The 17,142-nt window shown below is 35.2% G+C and overlaps 2 protein-coding genes and 1 long non-coding RNA gene across 6 annotated transcripts; 1 reads left to right on the plus strand and 2 right to left on the minus strand.

Moving 5' to 3' along the window:
* The first annotated feature begins 1,144 nt into the window (after nucleotides 1-1,144).
* Nucleotides 1,145-5,043, plus strand: LOC108278697 (uncharacterized). 2 transcript variants are annotated; one of them, XR_008398298.1, is made up of 3 exons: nucleotides 1,145-1,498; nucleotides 1,584-1,818; nucleotides 3,746-5,043. It is a non-coding gene; the product is annotated as an uncharacterized LOC108278697 (long non-coding RNA). The 2 variants fall into 2 exon arrangements; XR_001815378.3 differs by lacking the exon at nucleotides 1,145-1,498 and having other exon boundaries at nucleotides 1,507-1,818.
* On the minus strand, nucleotides 2,730-5,909 carry LOC108278694 (vitelline membrane outer layer protein 1). The gene is made up of 5 exons (XM_017492179.2): nucleotides 5,626-5,909; nucleotides 5,125-5,249; nucleotides 4,616-4,732; nucleotides 3,766-3,947; nucleotides 2,730-3,600 (listed from the first exon to the last, which is right to left on the minus strand). Exons 1-4 carry the CDS (start codon nucleotides 5,821-5,823, stop codon nucleotides 3,767-3,769), a joined length of 621 nt encoding a protein of 206 aa, XP_017347668.1. The 5' UTR covers nucleotides 5,824-5,909; the 3' UTR covers nucleotides 2,730-3,600; nucleotide 3,766.
* A 4,158-nt stretch (nucleotides 5,910-10,067) lies between these two features.
* Nucleotides 10,068-16,308, minus strand: c18h18orf54 (chromosome 18 C18orf54 homolog). Of its 3 annotated transcripts, none has more exons than XM_017492172.3 (8): nucleotides 16,153-16,308; nucleotides 14,891-15,184; nucleotides 13,416-14,033; nucleotides 13,151-13,304; nucleotides 12,290-12,365; nucleotides 11,526-11,717; nucleotides 10,784-10,842; nucleotides 10,068-10,234 (listed from the first exon to the last, which is right to left on the minus strand). In XM_017492172.3, exons 2-8 carry the CDS (start codon nucleotides 15,150-15,152, stop codon nucleotides 10,147-10,149), a joined length of 1,449 nt encoding a protein of 482 aa, XP_017347661.1. In that variant the 5' UTR covers nucleotides 15,153-15,184; nucleotides 16,153-16,308; the 3' UTR covers nucleotides 10,068-10,146. The 3 variants fall into 3 exon arrangements, with proteins under 3 accessions (XP_017347661.1, XP_017347665.1, XP_017347662.1); XM_017492176.3 differs by having other exon boundaries at nucleotides 14,860-15,184; nucleotides 16,153-16,295; XM_017492173.3 differs by lacking the exon at nucleotides 16,153-16,308 and adding an exon at nucleotides 15,999-16,117.
* Between the last annotated feature and the right edge of the window lie 834 nt (nucleotides 16,309-17,142).

The raw sequence follows: 17,142 nt of genomic DNA on the forward strand, positions 1-17,142 counted from the left end.
GCTGTGTTAGACCTAATTAGCCTAGCAAGTAGCCAGAGTCTAGCTGCTCACATGGAATAAATGTTCTGCTTAAAACATCTACTAATCTTAAACAATAGCTGCTTTCACCTAATAACATCTCATATTAGGACAGAATGGCAATTATGGCACTCATAATCTTTTTTTTTTTTTTTTATAATAATAAAGGAGATCATATGCTGTTTTCAGAGTTAATCATTAGGCCATTTGTAAACAGACAAAAATAAACACACTCACCTGTTTGTCCAGCAGGAGCATTTTGCGACTGTAAAATAAATTATACTTGACGTTTACTATTCTACATCAAATGGCCAAAATTGAAATGAATTTAGACCCATTTCTACCAGCTTTTTATAGCACTGACATCTTCTGGATTGACTTGTTCTGTATTTTACACCTAATGTACAGTTTTGTAAATTTAGCAGTTACACCACTAGTAAGTTTGTTCCTGTCTGTACAGTGAGTGTCTACAGTGTCTCTACTTTCACCACACTAATTCTTTTAACTGTAGGGTGCCATTTTGGACACTTTTTGGTCACCCTTTTTTTTTTTTTTTGTGCAAAATTTGCACTTTATATACATATATAGCCCTGTGCATATTAGTCCTGTGTTATCTTGTGTGTTGCATCATGGCTGTGGATGAATCACATTGTGCTGAATCACACCACAGGTTATACACAGTATAGATGGGAGGACAAAAAATTCTACTAGAAGAAATTCTCTGATTAAGTTGATTGATAAACATTATAAAGATTTCTTCTCTTAATATATAATGCAAAGTATCTAATTGTTTTCTAACTGTTTTTGTTTAGTGAACTGTTTTGTTTAGATTGATTGAGAAGGCTAGAGGTGACAAGTGCAGGTTAATATAAAACACTGGTTTATTATCAAAAAACAGACGAGACAAAAGGCACAAAAACGGCAGGTGGAGGCAAAGTGAGAAAACAGGCAAAAACCTATATAACAAGTACAGTAGAGCGATATCCAATGAATGAGAGTGAAAATTAAACACATGTAAACAGACCAGAAGTGAACAAGACGTAGATATGAACTAAAAGAACTACAGTGAATAAAGGTGAAATGTGGGTGTAGGTGTACGAGAGCAGGGGTGATCATTGGTCGATATTTCTATTTAAAAAATATTATCGGTCACTGGATGAGAAGACACTGCAGACGATAATCATGATGTTGTCTTGTAATTCAACAGCAAATGACAGAAGAGTCGTACGACTATGAATTAGTGTTAATTAAAGACGACTCATCATAAGGCACTGTGTCACGATCTCGCCAGCAGATGGCGCTGTGGCGATGATGTGCACAGAGACCGCGCCTGCATGAACCAGAGCGAGCACATGCTCGTGCGTCACACAGAGACTTTGTTTACAATGGACATGTGTGTTTGTTTCTGTTTTCTGCTTGTTTAGCCATTGGTTGATTAACGAGGGAATGTAAGGATTGTTACCAGCTGTTAACACTCGAGGTAATCAAACTTGTTTTTTAAACGCCTCGAGTTGCTGCGCACGTCGCACAGTATTATAGGTTACATGTTTGTTTTCATGGTTCAGGTCGGATGGATGGATGGATGGATGGATGGATGGATGGATGGATGGAAGGAAGGAAGGAAGGAAGGAAGGAAGGAAGGAAGGAAGGAAGGAAGGATGGATGGAAGGATGGATGGATGGATGGATGGATGGAAGGATGGATGGATGGATGGATGGATGGAAGGAAGGAAGGAAGGAAGGAAGGATGGAAGGAAGCAAGCAAGCAAGCAAGCAAGCAAGCAAGCAATGTTACGCCACGGTAATGTTTCCATGTTCTGATTTGGTTTCATGTTCCATGCCATAGCCTTTGTTAAATGATTTCCATGTCTAGTTCCTTGTTACATGCCATAGCCTTTGTTACTAGATTTCCATATCTAGTTCCTTGTTCCATGCCATAGCCTTTGTTAAATGATTTCCATGTCTAGTTCTTTGTTCCATGCCATAGCCATTGTTAAATGATTTCCATGTCTAGTTTCTTGTGTAAACCTCAATTACCTCTTCCAGTCTAGACCGCGTTTCATTTTTATTGAATTTAGTGTGTAAATAAAGACTTCACTCCTGTGCTTACTTCCTGTCTGAGTCTGGTTTAAAAACACACTGCAGTGAAAGTAATATAAATAAACGAATTAATCATAATGATATCAGATTTAATGTGACTCACATTGTGTCTGTCTGAGATTCATCAGCGGTTATTTGTTCGTCAGTGCCGCCTACTGGTACTGGAGACTTACTGCAACAGGAAAAAAAATAATAAAGTGCGTAATTTAAAATGTGACCCTTCTACATAAAATATAGGCAGTCTGGACATTTTCTGTAAAACAGACAAAATTATGAAAAATTTATGCTACTGTTATGTCTACTTTTACCAAAACGATGTGAAATGTCTATATTTAGGCTAATTTCTAACCTTGCCTTGGCTGTCTGCCTGCAAAAATCCCATTGGGTAATAAACCCCTTTTAAACAAATGTGTAAAACCAATGGTAGTGAAGTGTGCTTTTTCTTATGGTTTGATCATGTTTTTGGTATAGCTACATGCCAAAGTGAAATGTACATAAGCCTAACCAATTGAGTTTGCAATCTGATACTGGCTGTAAAAATGTCCGTGATGCTCCTGAGTAAGGGTCTGCAATGTTATGATTCTCAAAGATGACACTCAACAAATTGCCAGCAACTGGCCAATGATGATTTATTTAATGTTTACAAAATGAAATTTTGTTATATCTAAAAAGAACAATTTATTTACAATTTGAACATTAGAAATTTTGAACAGAGATCCGTCGTGTGAAGAGATGATGATGAGCCTCATGTTCAAATCCCAAGAGTGACTTTTATCTTCGAGTAACGAGACAGCGACTGATGTGTTTGATGCTGATAATCAAAGTGAGCATCAGTAGTAGTAGAAAATGTGAATGTCCTAGCCCCCCATACAAATACTTATCAAAGTCCAAGTAGTGTTAATGTAAGTACTGTTATGATGTATTACAATTATATTTTGAATATATGAATTGACTTACAATGTTACTGGAAGATTGTCCCATGAGTAACTATCTGTAACTATATCTATGTCCCATGCAAAAAGGTTTAATAACTAACAGTTCAATGTGTTAATAAATGGATTTTGTAATTCAATGATTTACACTGATTACTGTTTACAGGGTAGTTGATCTACATTTTTATATAATTGCAGGAAAAATTATATTTAAAAGAATCTAAATCAATCTAAAAATGTGTTAACATATGACTCAGTGTTAAGCTCTAGTTTACCAGGAACAATAATTAATTCGAATAAAGACAAAAGAAAAACTGCTAAGCTGATGAACATGTTTTCATTAAGTAATTCAAAACTGATTTTCCATTCAAAAGTACAGTATAGGAAAGGATATTAAACGAGTCAATCATCAGCGAGTATATTTTTGTGATTACTGAAAGATTCATATTCTATTTAGAGAACTGATTTCATGAGAAATATAGAGATCATTAGTTTGATTATATATGGAGCTGCTATTCTTCATGTTCATGTTCTCCTCTTGTCAGTTCATGCTGTGAGACAGAAAACAAATATCACAATGAGCTGCATGTATCAGTCATCCTCTTTAAATATTAGAAGTATACATGTAAGTACAATATTTCCTTTTTCTGCAACCATCTGAATAACAACACTAATGTTTTTCCTTTTATGATCCAGACTCCAGGTAAAACATGTACCTTAGCTGCAGCAATAGAAGCGGACATCATTAAGAGATGTATCATCCCATATGCCCTGAGGTGGGTCCACTTTCGTTTGGATCCCACAAATCCCAGTTCCATCACAAACTGAGCTCCAGGTACCCCAGCTACCCCAGCTCATTCCACTGCCTTCCAACACATTGCCTCCGGTGCACATGAACCTGGAATTTTTGGTTATAAATACATGCCTTGTTATCATTTTTTAGTCACTTTTCTTTATCAAACACACTTGGGTTAGGAACAAGACATGACCAAATTTGTCACAATGTTTATGCAGTCACAATGTTTATGCAGTAAGTCATCAATTTATTTCATTAAAAACAAGATCAGATTTCCCAACAGCCACTGCACCATATTACATTGTCACATGACCATCTGTATCATGTTTAAATAGCACGCATATATATATATATATATATATATATATATATATATATATATATATATATATATATATATATATATATAAAAAATAATATAGCCACTGTTTGTACTGCTTCCTCGTCTTATGTATTGTCTATCCATGCTTTTGTCCATGCGTCAATGTTTAGTTTTGCCTCGTGTTATTGTGTCTTTGTTTTTTGTCTGTTTGTTTATTCAATGTTTGAAATCTGCGTTGCTTTGGTCATCCATTTTTGTGACATGACAAAGACATGACCAAATTTGTCACAATGTTTATGCAGTAAGTCATCAATTTATTTCATTAAAAACATGATCAGATTATAGTTACAGATAAAATGATTTGTGAATACCAGGTTCATCAAATCTTAGCTTTTTATTACTTTTTTGAGACAATATCAGATGTGTGGATTATTGTTTAATTAATTACCTTATGTTGTTAGCAGCGGTGTCATCAAAAAACACTCCCTGATAACTGTCCACTCGCAGCTGGAAAGATTTGAGTACTCCACTGGGGCACCAGATGTTCTGTGTCCAGGTTCCCCAACTGTAAAAACAACAGTTACTGCTACTAATACTACTAATGCTATTACTACTACCACCACTACTACTTCAAATACTCCTCAAATACTCCTCCTCCTCCTCTATTACTGCTGCTACTACTACTACTACTACTACTACTACTACTATAATACAACTGCTCCTGGTTCAGTGATCTATGTGATAGATAATATGGATCATATGTTCAGTGATCCAATCGTATGGACTTTGGTCTTCTATTCTGACTTTTGAATTATGACATTGAATCGCATTGTATCTTCTGTAGGTCCTGTAAATATATCTATATAATATTCAGTACATATTGTCATATATGCCTTATGTCTTATCTATATGCAGTATTTCATACATGGGAAAGAACATACACAATGTGTTTTTTACCTTCCTTCATCAGTCCTGATGGTTGTGTAGTCCTCGACATAACCAGTAGGCCCGACTGGTTTAGAGCACTGAAGGGCAATTCCATTTAGGGCTGTGTCATCCCAAAACCCCTGACTTGTCAGAACCTAAAAAAACAAGCCAACAAAAAAAAAAAAACTACTTTACCAATTAAAATGATTTGTAGATGAGATTGAATTCATTTGCAGGATCATTTAAACTGAGAATTTTACTCAAATTACACACATCAGTTATGCTTAATGTTAATGTTGCAGTCTGTGCTCCACTGAAATTTCTTTTAATACATGGTTTAATACATTGTTGACTGCGACTTCGCCATTTAATACGCTTGTACAAATATGTACCAAAAAAATTGTAGTTATACCATAAAGTGTGAAGTTGTATATTAGATAGTATATTAAGTTTCTGATCAATGCTTATACATTCTCATTCCAAAAATTGCTAATTAGTAGTTAGTCATTCCTGAAAAAGCGATGCACTCACCTTGAGGCTAAAGCCCGTAGCGTATGTTCCTGAAGGACACTTCACTGCAGTTCCCCATGTTCCCCGTACCTGTCCATTCAACACGGAAATCGTACTGGGATACGGGGAGGCAATTTTGCTTTGTGTGTCGTTGACACTTGCACACTCCCCGAAGGAAAGCATGAGCAGAGGCAAAACAACAGTAAGCACAAAATACATTGTCAGATAGAGCTGAAAATAAACTCAAACTACGATCGGGTTATCAGAATGAATCTCCCTGAAGAAAGTGTCTGCTGAGAGCAGGTGCGCCTGTTTATATACAATCTGGCTAGCCTTTCAGTGCAAAGTATCATGTAATCATAGATCAGAATATTTGGCATTAATCCAAGGCGAATCCAGGACATGAATCATTAAACTTTTTTGATATCATTTTTAAAGCAAGGACAAATGTTTTCCATGGTTTCAACTTTAAATATTTATTTTCAACAACAACGCAATAATGTAAATAATAAATAATTAGTAAGAAAGGTTGGCACAGTGATCCAGCGGGTAGAGTTTGCCTTCTCAAACACACGAACGCATTAAACAATGACAATGATTCTTAAGTTGCATGAATTTATTGTGTGAATTATATTTGTCAATGTTTTAAAATTACTTTTATCTTATATATCCTATATAAACTGAGATTTATTCTATACTAGTATGCCTATAATATAAAAATATATAATACATATAAAAAGATAATGACAATAATAATAATAATAATTATATCTTATATATAACGTATAACAAATGTAAAATACCCTTGGGAAATATGAGCAAAGAAGGCTGTGAAAAATTGTCTTTATTGTTTAAACAGTTGATCATTTGTTCAAAAAATTCACAAAAATTCTCTGCTGTCATGTAGATCAAACAATTGCACAGTTTTTTTTATTTATATATTAAATCTTTGTTAAATATACGTGAGCAACAATTATTGGCACCCCTATGAATTCATATGAGAAAAATATTTTTGAAGTATATTCCCATTGACATTTTACATTTTTTTAGTACACCTGGGTGACAGTAAAGACAATTTTTCATAGCCTCCTTTGCTCGTATTTGCCAAGGGTGCCAATATTAGTGGAGAGCATTGTATGTACATAATCATATGCAAAATATTTACATCCATTATGTTGGATATAATGTTTCTTTTTTTTTCAATATTATTCAAGAATACTGTATATACATGATGTAATGCAAAAAATGTTTTTTTCCTTTAATGAATTGTATCACTAATTGTACAGCATGATCATGAAAATGACTATCAGAGTGCTTATGTCCTTCATGACAAGTTATGTGATGTTACTGAGATGTTGGGAGACATTCCAGAACATACACACACACCCAAACACCCACCCACACACACACACAAACACACAAAAACAAGAGACAAAGCAATTTCAAAAGTAAAGTTTTTTTGTTTCCTTTAATAATGTAGCTAAACAGAAGGTCAGATGACATTGCTAAGTGGTTTCACACACTCACACACACACACACACACACACACACACACACACACAAAAGTATGTGAAAAACACCTCAAAATCAATGAGATGTACACTGCATCCGGAAAGTATTCACAGCGCTTCACTTTTCCCACATTTTATGTTACAGCCTTATTCCAAAATGGATTAAATTCATTATTTTCCTCAAAATTCTACAAACAATACCCCATAATGACAACATGAAAGAAGTTTGTTTGAAATCTTTGCAAATTTATAAAAAATAAAAAACAAAAAAAGCACATGTACATAAGTATTAATGTTATGTAACAGTATTAATTCTAATGATTATAATTATGCTTCAAAAGTTGTCTTCTTGGTTCCTTTAATAGTATTATTCATATTATTATTATATAATATTAATATAAATAAACCATGGATTGTGCTTAAGGGTGTAACACTCCCTGCAACACAATTCCTCAACTTCACTCGAGTTCATGTTTATTAACATGTTTATTCTTCTTCCCACAAGCTTCATATCTGAGCTCCTGTGCACCAAATGGAAGTAAAAATCTCTCGCTGTTGTGACTTTGTTGTTGTTGTTGTTGCCTCCTGCAGGATCCCATTCCTGATGCACACCTCGAGTCTTAACCAGATGCCTTGTGGAAAAAAAATCTATTTGTATATATATTTGTATCTTGTATACTGGCTCGTTCTGCTGCTTGTGTTCTTGTGCAACAAATTTAACAACATTGTAACAATTCATAGTCATGAAAAATAACACAGTGGCTGCGAACGTACTGTGCATTTGAATAGTAAAGTATTTGAAATCATTTCTGACACGAAAGTGCTCCCTACATGGTCTAACATAAAACTAGCCTATTTACATAGTGCGTAGTAGTAAATTTGCATAGGACATAAACGTCAGTAGTAGACGATTAGTCAAGTCCTTTCTCAGAAATGGTTTGGGGGAAAACCCAGAAACCTTGTTCCTTGTTTAATGATTTCTAGTTATTTCCAGAATTTTTCACATGTAGATTGGGAAATACTTCAATTAATACTTCAGTAATTCAATTCCGTTTCATTTGTATAGTGCTTTTAACAATGGAAAATGCACTGTGGTGAAATTGGAACTCAAGGTTCATTCACAGATATGTATTCAAACTTGTTTGTTTAATGAGCTGTAGTTCTTTCCAGAAGGTTAAATCAAAGCTATATAAGATGGCAGTTAACTTAGCAATTTGTTTTTACAATTATTTCATGCTATCCATCCAGGACTTTCAAATTGGTACCACCAAGCAGCTTTATATCAAACAATATGAAAAATATTACTTAAATAGTATTTTTGTTTTCAATTTAATTCAAACATTTTCTCTATCAAGGAAAATTGTTCATATGAAAAACAACAAAATATGATCTCATCTTATCTTTCTATTTTACTGTGCTATAAAGGTTTAAACATTTGTGTTTGTTCGCTTTATCTTCTAGTGTCTATTATTAAAGAAAAAGTAATAAGAAGAAATGTAGATATCGGATCCATCAATGTGGAGCCAATATATATCCCATGAGGAAATGACAGACGATCATCCAAATAAACCGATGAAAAGAATTCTTAGTAGCGTCCGCTGTATCTGAATATACAGATGAGTGACAAATTAAAAGAAAAGAAAAAAAAACTGCTTTAAATGCAGTCACCAGATCTCAACCCAGTTAAACATCTTCATGGACTGGGGATTCTGAGAATTGGACTTCCTGGAGATCAGATCAGGGTGTTTGTGAGAACAGTCTTGTCACTCACTCTGAATACAATTCTATATTTATTATGTAACTGTCTGTTTTTGTTCAGTGTCATTTCACTTCCTGACAACAGTTAAATATATTCCATGTGTTATAAGCTAGTTAAATCTAGCTATAAAAATAATAAAAGTCATATAAACACAATATTAAGTGTTTTGACTGGAGCCTTCACGTATTACTCGATCTTTCAATTACTCGATCTTCACGTATTACTCGATCTTTCAATTACTCGATCTTTCAAAAATGAAGCATATTATTTAATACCTACATTAGAACTAACAGGAGAGGTGTGTAGGTCTTCAAATAAATAACGCTGATTGTTGATATGCAATTCCACATAAATGGACTGTCTACTGTTTTTTATATACAGCGTTAAAACCCCAAATTCAACGGAACAAGTCATTTTTATTGCTATCACTCAGTGAATGCTCACCCATTGGTCGATATTTCTATTTTTAAAATATTATCGGTCACTGGATGAGAAGACACTGCAGACGATAATCATGATGTTGTCTTGTAATTCAACAGCAAATGACAGAAGAGTCGTACGACTATGAATTAGTGTTAATTAAAGACGACTCATCATAAGGCACTGTGTCACGATCTCGCCGGCAGATGGCGCTGTGGCGATGTTGTGCACAGAGAGCGCGCCTGCATGAACCAGAGCGAGCACATGCTCGTGCGTCACACAGAGACTTTGTTTACAATAGACACGCGCGTTTGTTTCTGTTTTCTGCTTGTTTAGCCATTGGTTGATTATTGAGGGAATGTAAGGATTGTTACCAGCTGTTAACACTCGAGGTAATCAAACTTGTTATTTAAACGCCTCGAGTTGCTGCGCACGTCGCACAGTATTATAGGTTACATGTTTGTTTTCATGTTTCGTGTCTCAGGTCTAGTTAATGTATAGATGGATGGGTGTAATGGTGCCACGCTATGTTACGCCACGGTAATGTTTCCATGTTCTGCTTTGGTTTCAGGTTCCATGCCATAGCCTTACTTAAATGATTTCCATGTCTAGTTTCATGTATAAACCTCGATTACCTCTTCCAGTCTAGACCTCGTTTCATGTTTATTGAATTTAGTGTGTAAATAAAGACTTCACTCCTGTGCTTACTTCCTGTCTGAGTCTGGTTTCATAACACACTGCAGTGAAAGTAATATAAATAAACGAATTAATCATAATGATATCAGATTTAATGTGAAGCACATATAGAAACATTTATTTTGATATTCCCTGAGGAATCATAAGACATCAGTGCTACACACCACCCTCCTTCCATTCTATAGACCTTCTCTCGTTCATTTCATCCACGAGGTTTTTCAGTCTTCCAAGGTGGTGCAGAGCTCTAAAAACAAACCAAGTAAAAACATCAACACAGATTAAAAAGGTTGTCAGCGTGTGAAATAAGAAATAAAACACTTTGCCATGTGCTGTTATAGAAAATACTCAACGATGAGGTGGCGTGATACTGGCTGAAGTAACACAGTAACAGCATGTGTGGAAGAGTTTTATTCCTCTTATAGAACAATGTTGTATACATTTTAGCAGTTTATTTTAATGTTTAATGTTGTGGAATGTTCACCAAGCAAGTTCCTATTATCAGTTACATAACAGCTCTAAACAGTTTTACCTTTGAATGTTACAAAGTGCTGACACCAGATTAAACATCTCCTTACATAAAACCTCACCACAGCAACAATTACACAGATTTTTTTTTTTATGTGTTTATGTGGTGCATCCACTGAACAAGTCCCTGAGAAAGTTGTTACTATAGACACAATAATATATTAGAATTGTATTAGCTTGCAGCCAGCACTTTCTGACCAATCAGAATCAAGCATTCAACAGTACTGTGGTATAATGTAGAATGAACAATTCATAATATTCAACTGACCTTTTTAACGATTGTCCACCAGGCGCTAAATCATAATCTTCAATACCTGGTTGAGGAACCTGGAAAAACACAGACAATGACTTTACAGTGTAATGTGTATTATATTTCTAAAAAGTAGGGCTGTAAACATTTCCTTTCGGGTGTATGCTCTTTTAGTCCTCATATGAAACTGAAATCTGAACATCTTGCTTACACACTACTTGCTTAAATTTCTTAAATAAATGTGATATAATATATTTAATTCAGATGGTAACACTTGTATACTGGGTTATAAAACAGTACAAGCAATCATGTAATGAATTACATAAAGCGTAACATAAATATGCACAGTAGGGGGCAGTGTCACACGTACCAAATGTACAGAAAAGGTACATGTAAAGGGCTGTATGGGATAAAGAAAAATATAGTCTTGATTGTACTTGAGAATGTTTTGTGTTAATCCCGACAGAAAAACACACACACTGTTTTTCACCCGACATATATGAAATAATTAGTTTTTGACTGTAAGAAGAACTTTCTTAACAACAATTTATAGCTGCTAACAACTAGTAACAAGAACTAACATTTTCCTGGATGTTCCACATAACTGTAAATGGATCAAATGTATGTGGTTCTTTAACAAATAAAAAAATTGTCAGCGTTGGCTAATAAAACATTTCAGTATCTTACGTAATAAATAATTATTAACTAATTAATTTTACACATACTGATAGCGGACTTTTAGACTTTTTCTGTACTGCACCTCATCATTGTCATGGTTCTCTGTCTGTATTCGTGGACTTGAGACAGGTCTGCTGGAAGTGTTTTGTATTTCGTCTTCTTGATGTGTTACTCTCTGCTCCACAGCCTGGAGGCTAAACAGCATCTGTTTGAGGGCTTCGACTGGACCAGGGTGTTTCCTGCTGCTGTAGCCTGAAGAGAATGAACCTAAAGACTGAGAGACACATTATGAGTATGTACCATGAATATAAAAGATCAGTAGCCTTCAAATTGCTGAATCTACATCTGTTGCATCCAGACTATTAAGGTTTACTATTAAGGTTGTTAAGGTTTCCTCCCTTTGGTTGAATCCCCCATCAAGGGCCCTTACATTATCTTATCAGACTGAGTAAAGTTTGATTAGAGAGTAACAGTGTATACTTCAGGAGCGAAGGGTATTGTGAACTAACCCAATTTCCTTTCTGAACAACATAATGTAGCAGATGAAGCTGTCTATATGTGTAAGCAACGTACCATTTACTCCATCTAAATAGTTTTTTTTTTTATTACTCTGACTCTGAATGGAATTTTGTTACTTTATCCTCCTTACTAGCAAGCTGATGTGATTCTGTAATGGAAATCAAGTAAATCTCCAAGGAAACCGTTTTAACTACATTTGGTTCCCACTACACACTCAACTCCTCCCCTCATGCTGCAAGTGCATAATTATTTGTCGCAGACGGTATACCCCCTTCTGAGTCCTTAGACAGGGGAATAACCAGGGCTATGAAATGCTGATTTTTTTACCTTCTGTTTTGTGTCTGTCTGAGATTCATCAGCGGTTATTTGTTCGTCAGTGCCGCCTACTGGTACTGGAGACTTACTGCAACAGGAAAAAAATAATAAAGTGCATAATTAAAATGTGACCCTTCTACATAAAATATAGGCAGTCTGGACATTTTCTGTAAAACAGACAAAATTATGAAAAAATGTTTTTATGCTAATAATATGTGTTGATATGTCTACTTTTACCAAAATGATGTGAAATGTCTATATTTAGGCTAATTTCTAACCTTGCCTTGGCTGTCTGCCTGCAAAAATCACATTGGGTAATAAACCACTTTTAAACAAATGCATAAAACCAATGGTAGTGAAGTGTGCTTTTCTTATGATTTGATCATGTTTTTGGTATAGCTACATGCCAAAGTGAAATGTACATAAGCCTAACCAATTGAGTTTGCAATCTGATACTGGCTGTCAAAATGTCCGTGATGCTCCTGAGTAAGGGTCTGCGATATTATGATTCTCAAAGACGACTCTCAACAAACTGCCAGTAACTGGCCAATGATGCTTTATTTAATGTTTACAAAATGAAATTTTATATGTTATATCTAAAAAGAACAATTTATTTACAATTTGAACATTAGAAATTTTGAACAGAGATCCGTCGTGTGAAGAGATGATGATGAGCCTCATGTTCAAATCCCAAGAGTGACTTTTATCTTCGAGTAACGAGACAGCGACTGATGTGTATGATGCTGATAATCAAAGTGAGCATCAGTAGTAGTAGAAAATGTGAAAATACTTATCAAAGTCTAAGTAGTGTTAATGTAAGTACTGTTACGATATATTATTACAATTATATTTTGAATATATGAATTCACTTACAATGTTACTGGAAGATGGTCCCATGAGCGCTCAGCCTCCAAAAGCTCCTCTGTGTTTCCTGGACTGCCATGCTGCTCTTTATCTGAACAGAAACCTAAAGAAGGGGACTTCAGCACATCCTCAGCCCTTTGAATAAGTGAGCCAATCTTATCACCTGAGAAAAGGCAGAGAGAAGCTTTAATTACAATGAAGGGGAAAAAACATTTTGCACTTTATATTTGGTAAATAAATCGTTTTTTAATTATGAAAATTTCAGCACACAGACCTCTAAAAGGTTCTCCATTATCACCAGTTTGACCTATGAGGTTCTCTTGACCTTTCAGCTCCTCGTGACTTTCATCAGTCTTCACCTCCAGCTTGTTGACCCACGCTGGAACATTCTGAGCCCTAAGATTAACGTCACATTCCTCCAACCAGGCCGGGTATTTCAAATCAGGAATGCTAGTCAAACCAGAAAATTCCATCTCTGACTTGCGACTGGTCATCCATCTTGGAAGGTGATGGGATGAAACGGAGCGTCGTTTATTTGCTTTGGTGGACATAAAAGAGTTGGAGTGCAGAGATGCATGCTTAAATTTCAAACTTCTCATCAGTAAATCATCCACACACAGAGTTCTTGATGCAGAACAACAATCTGATGACTTATTTGGGGCTTCAGCTGGCTTGGATCGAGACCAGGCGCTCAAGTTAGTGCTGTGCCCTAGCCTGGAACCTTCTAATTGGGAGAGAAATGCTGAAGTGCGGGTCACAGGAAGGGAACCGTCAACAGGAAGTAGCAGCAGATCATCGGTGGTCATGCTGATGTGGTCTGATTCTCTGCGTTTTGAAGCAGTAGGAAGATTCAAAATGTCCAATTCTTGGTCTGTAAGGCTTTCTTTTAGTACTGTGAACAAAACCAGAAAACAATTAAAAAACATTAGAACAGGAAAGTTACTCATTAATATAGCAGCTTTCTGACGATGAAGTTCATATAATTTTGCCCAGCTTCACTGATAAAGCTCATGACTAAAGGGTTAACATGCCTGTCGTCATTGTATGATAGTAGTAACAAAACATCTTTAACATATACAGTGACCTTCAGTAATATTGGCACCCTCGGTAAATATGAGCAAAGAAGGCTGTGAAAAATTGTGTTTATTGTTTAACCTTTTGATCTTTTTTTTTTTTTTAAATACTCTATTCTCATGGATATCAAACAATTGTAAACAAAACGCAGGTTTATCCAAAAAAAAATATTTGTTAAATATAGGTGTGCAACAATTATTGGCACCCTTTTAGTCAATGCTTTGTGCTACCTCTGTTTGCCAAGATAACAGCTCTGAGTCTTCTCCTATAATACCTGATGAGGTTGGAGAATACATGGCAAGATATCTGAGACTGTTCCGCCATACAGAATCTTTCTTCTTTGCTCATATTTAGCAAGGGTGCCAATATTAGTGGAGGGCACTGTATAACACTCTACTTATTCAAAACATTATTAATTAATAACTCTAATGTACAGCACTACTAGCTATGAATTACATTTTACCATCAAATAAGCAAGAAATGTATTTTTAAATGAAACCTCCACAATAGAATAATGTAAGATAATTATTCAGCACTTTTTGTCATCGTATATAACAACAAATCACAACATTTCTTTTGTGCCTTTTGCAGTCCACAATGCCCTTCAAATACAAATGAAAGTAAAACAAAACGCATCAAACTACGTTTCATGTGAGATTCAGTAATCTACTCCACCATCTCTGTTTCGATATCCTGAGCGCAGCAGGCGGGGTGTGTTCTGTTCCTTCGGAAGCTCCAGCTGCCCCACTGAGGACACAGAGGACTGAAAATCAGCGATGTAAGCGTTCAGAGCATCAGAGGCTGACTCATAATGCCTGTCTTTGTATTTGATACTGTGAAGTGGCTCGGGCTGCAAAGAGCTTCTCAGGCGTCCTGAACTGGCTAGCAACGAAGTGACGGTCGACTCCGGGGATTGGACACCGTCTACAGATGCCATGATCCATGCAGCGTATCACCATCATCCAGATTCTATAACAACCAAACAAAACAAAATTCTAATGATCAGTTAACACATTTTGGGGCTTTTTGGGTGAAAACCGCAGCGAAAAATTCACTTCAAAGTAGAAGTTTTGACACAGTGGTGTTCTCGGAACAATATATTTTCCCACTGAGCTTAAAGTGTTTTTTATGTATATTTTGGTTCACAAATGGCTGGTCTCAAAGGGATGAACAATATGAAGAAGCGAGGTTGGGGCTGATTTCTTTCTCACCTAGCCTGTATATTCACGTGGTCTCATCAGTCATCTCAGGTGATTACAGAGTGAAACGCCTCCAAAATTTGATTTCTATTTGGCTGATATTTTCCAGCCTGCTTTTGGTTTGAGCGAAAGGGTTTCAGTTTGTACAATGTTTATTATGGTAAAGAGGAAACACGACGTGAAGCCAGTAGGACTTGAAATGATAATAACAGTGTGTAATAGTTCATTTTCATCTTCATTCTTTCTTATTATGCCATTGATGAGACCTTGTCAATGATAGAAGGCATTGCTCAACCCTCATAATTTCATTGTCAGGCTACTGATGTGATTATTTATTAGATTTGAACCCTTGCATCTATCACCACCAATGTATATATTAATTGTTCTAAACATGTATGTTCATTTAATTATATTTAACTGATATATATATAATGACTTATATAGACTTCAACTAACTTAAGTACTATATATCACTAACTTTAAATAAAGGTAACTAACTATGATAAAATATTTGCGTCTATGAAAACGCAATACAAAGTCTATACTTAGTTATTATTAGCTGGTTAATGTTCTCGTTCACTCACTTCATTCAGTTAGCAAGCCAGCATCTTTAATACGTTTGTTTTGCTATGTGGTCGTCAGGCTAACGGCGTTTAAGCTAATAACGTTCTAATTAACGTGTTATTACGTGTTATTTTAAACTGTAATACGATTATGAATATTTTGGAGGGAACGTACCGTTAGTCCTGTGTAAGGTATTACAAAACAAAACAAAACAAAACAAAACAAAAAAACTAAGTGTCAAAAGTTAGCTAGCTTAGCAACAGGCTTGTTACTAAAACTGCTAAAAATCGAATCAGCTGAGTTTACCGCGCCTTAACGCGCATGCGCATGCGCTAGGGGTCACGTGATGCATTGTGAACCGCACATGCGCTTTCTTCATTTGATTGACTGTGTTGTTTATAAACAATTTTAAAAGCACATTTTATATGGAACACCTCTTCAGTGGTGGTGTTGTATTCCTATATTTCTAAACCTAATCAGTCATCCGACACATGACAGTACACATGAACTCAACATGAATTGGGAAGAGAAACTTATACAGCGATTTGATCAATGCAAGTTTTTTTTTTGTATAAAACTACTTTTGTTTATTGCAAAGTTTTAGATTCATAAAACGTAAATACACAAAACGTAAACGCCACTTTAACTTTTTCAAACAATAATTGAATTTGTGTTTAAATACAGTCTTAAATGTCTGTTAATAAGAAAGCGATAAAATAAAAACATCTCGAAATTTGCGCCATATTTGACATTATTTCTTAATGGGCTTTCATCATCATTTATATGAACCCTTTCCCCTTTTTTCTCTTTTTCTCTTCTCTCTGTTCAGAAATTTCTTCCTTAGGTTAATTACTTTTGTAAAATTCATCTTGTTAACTATTATGCCGCAACTTGTTTATTGTTTGGAAGACTGCTTATAAGTAACTCTTTCATTTGTATGTTGAAATTGCAATTAAAAAAAAAAAAAACTGATTTAGCGTATATACATATACTTCCGTGACAGTATTGTAACAAATAATTCAGATAGTAGTGCTTTGATTACCTCTAAAATATGTCTGCATTTAGCGTTAAACATAACTGTTTCTATGTCATTTGATATGTTTATGTGACAGACATTGTGGACTTTTGTTTAAAGAAATAGCTTCTCTTATTGACCTTATCATC

Source organism: Ictalurus punctatus, chromosome 18 (assembly GCF_001660625.3).
Source record: "Ictalurus punctatus breed USDA103 chromosome 18, Coco_2.0, whole genome shotgun sequence".
Classification (NCBI taxonomy): Eukaryota; Metazoa; Chordata; class Actinopteri; order Siluriformes; family Ictaluridae; genus Ictalurus; species Ictalurus punctatus.

Excerpts from the sequence above, each read along its gene's own strand:
- LOC108278694 (XM_017492179.2), bottom strand. The coding sequence starts at position 5,823 with ATGTATTTTGTGCTTACTGTTGTTTTGCCTCTGCTCATGCTTTCCTTC. Across the intron at positions 5,250-5,625 it reads CTACGGGCTTTAGCCTCAAG|GTTCTGACAAGTCAGGGGTT; the intron begins GTGAGTGCATCG and ends TTGTTTTTTTAG. Across the intron at positions 3,948-4,615 it reads ACCGCTGCTAACAACATAAG|GTTCATGTGCACCGGAGGCA; the intron begins GTAATTAATTAA and ends CAAAAATTCCAG.
- c18h18orf54 (XM_017492172.3), bottom strand. The coding sequence starts at position 15,152 with ATGGCATCTGTAGACGGTGTCCAATCCCCGGAGTCGACCGTCACTTCG. Across the intron at positions 13,305-13,415 it reads TAATGGAGAACCTTTTAGAG|GTGATAAGATTGGCTCACTT; the intron begins GTCTGTGTGCTG and ends GCCTTTTCTCAG. Across the intron at positions 11,718-12,289 it reads AGACAGACACAAAACAGAAG|TCTTTAGGTTCATTCTCTTC; the intron begins GTAAAAAAATCA and ends TGTGTCTCTCAG.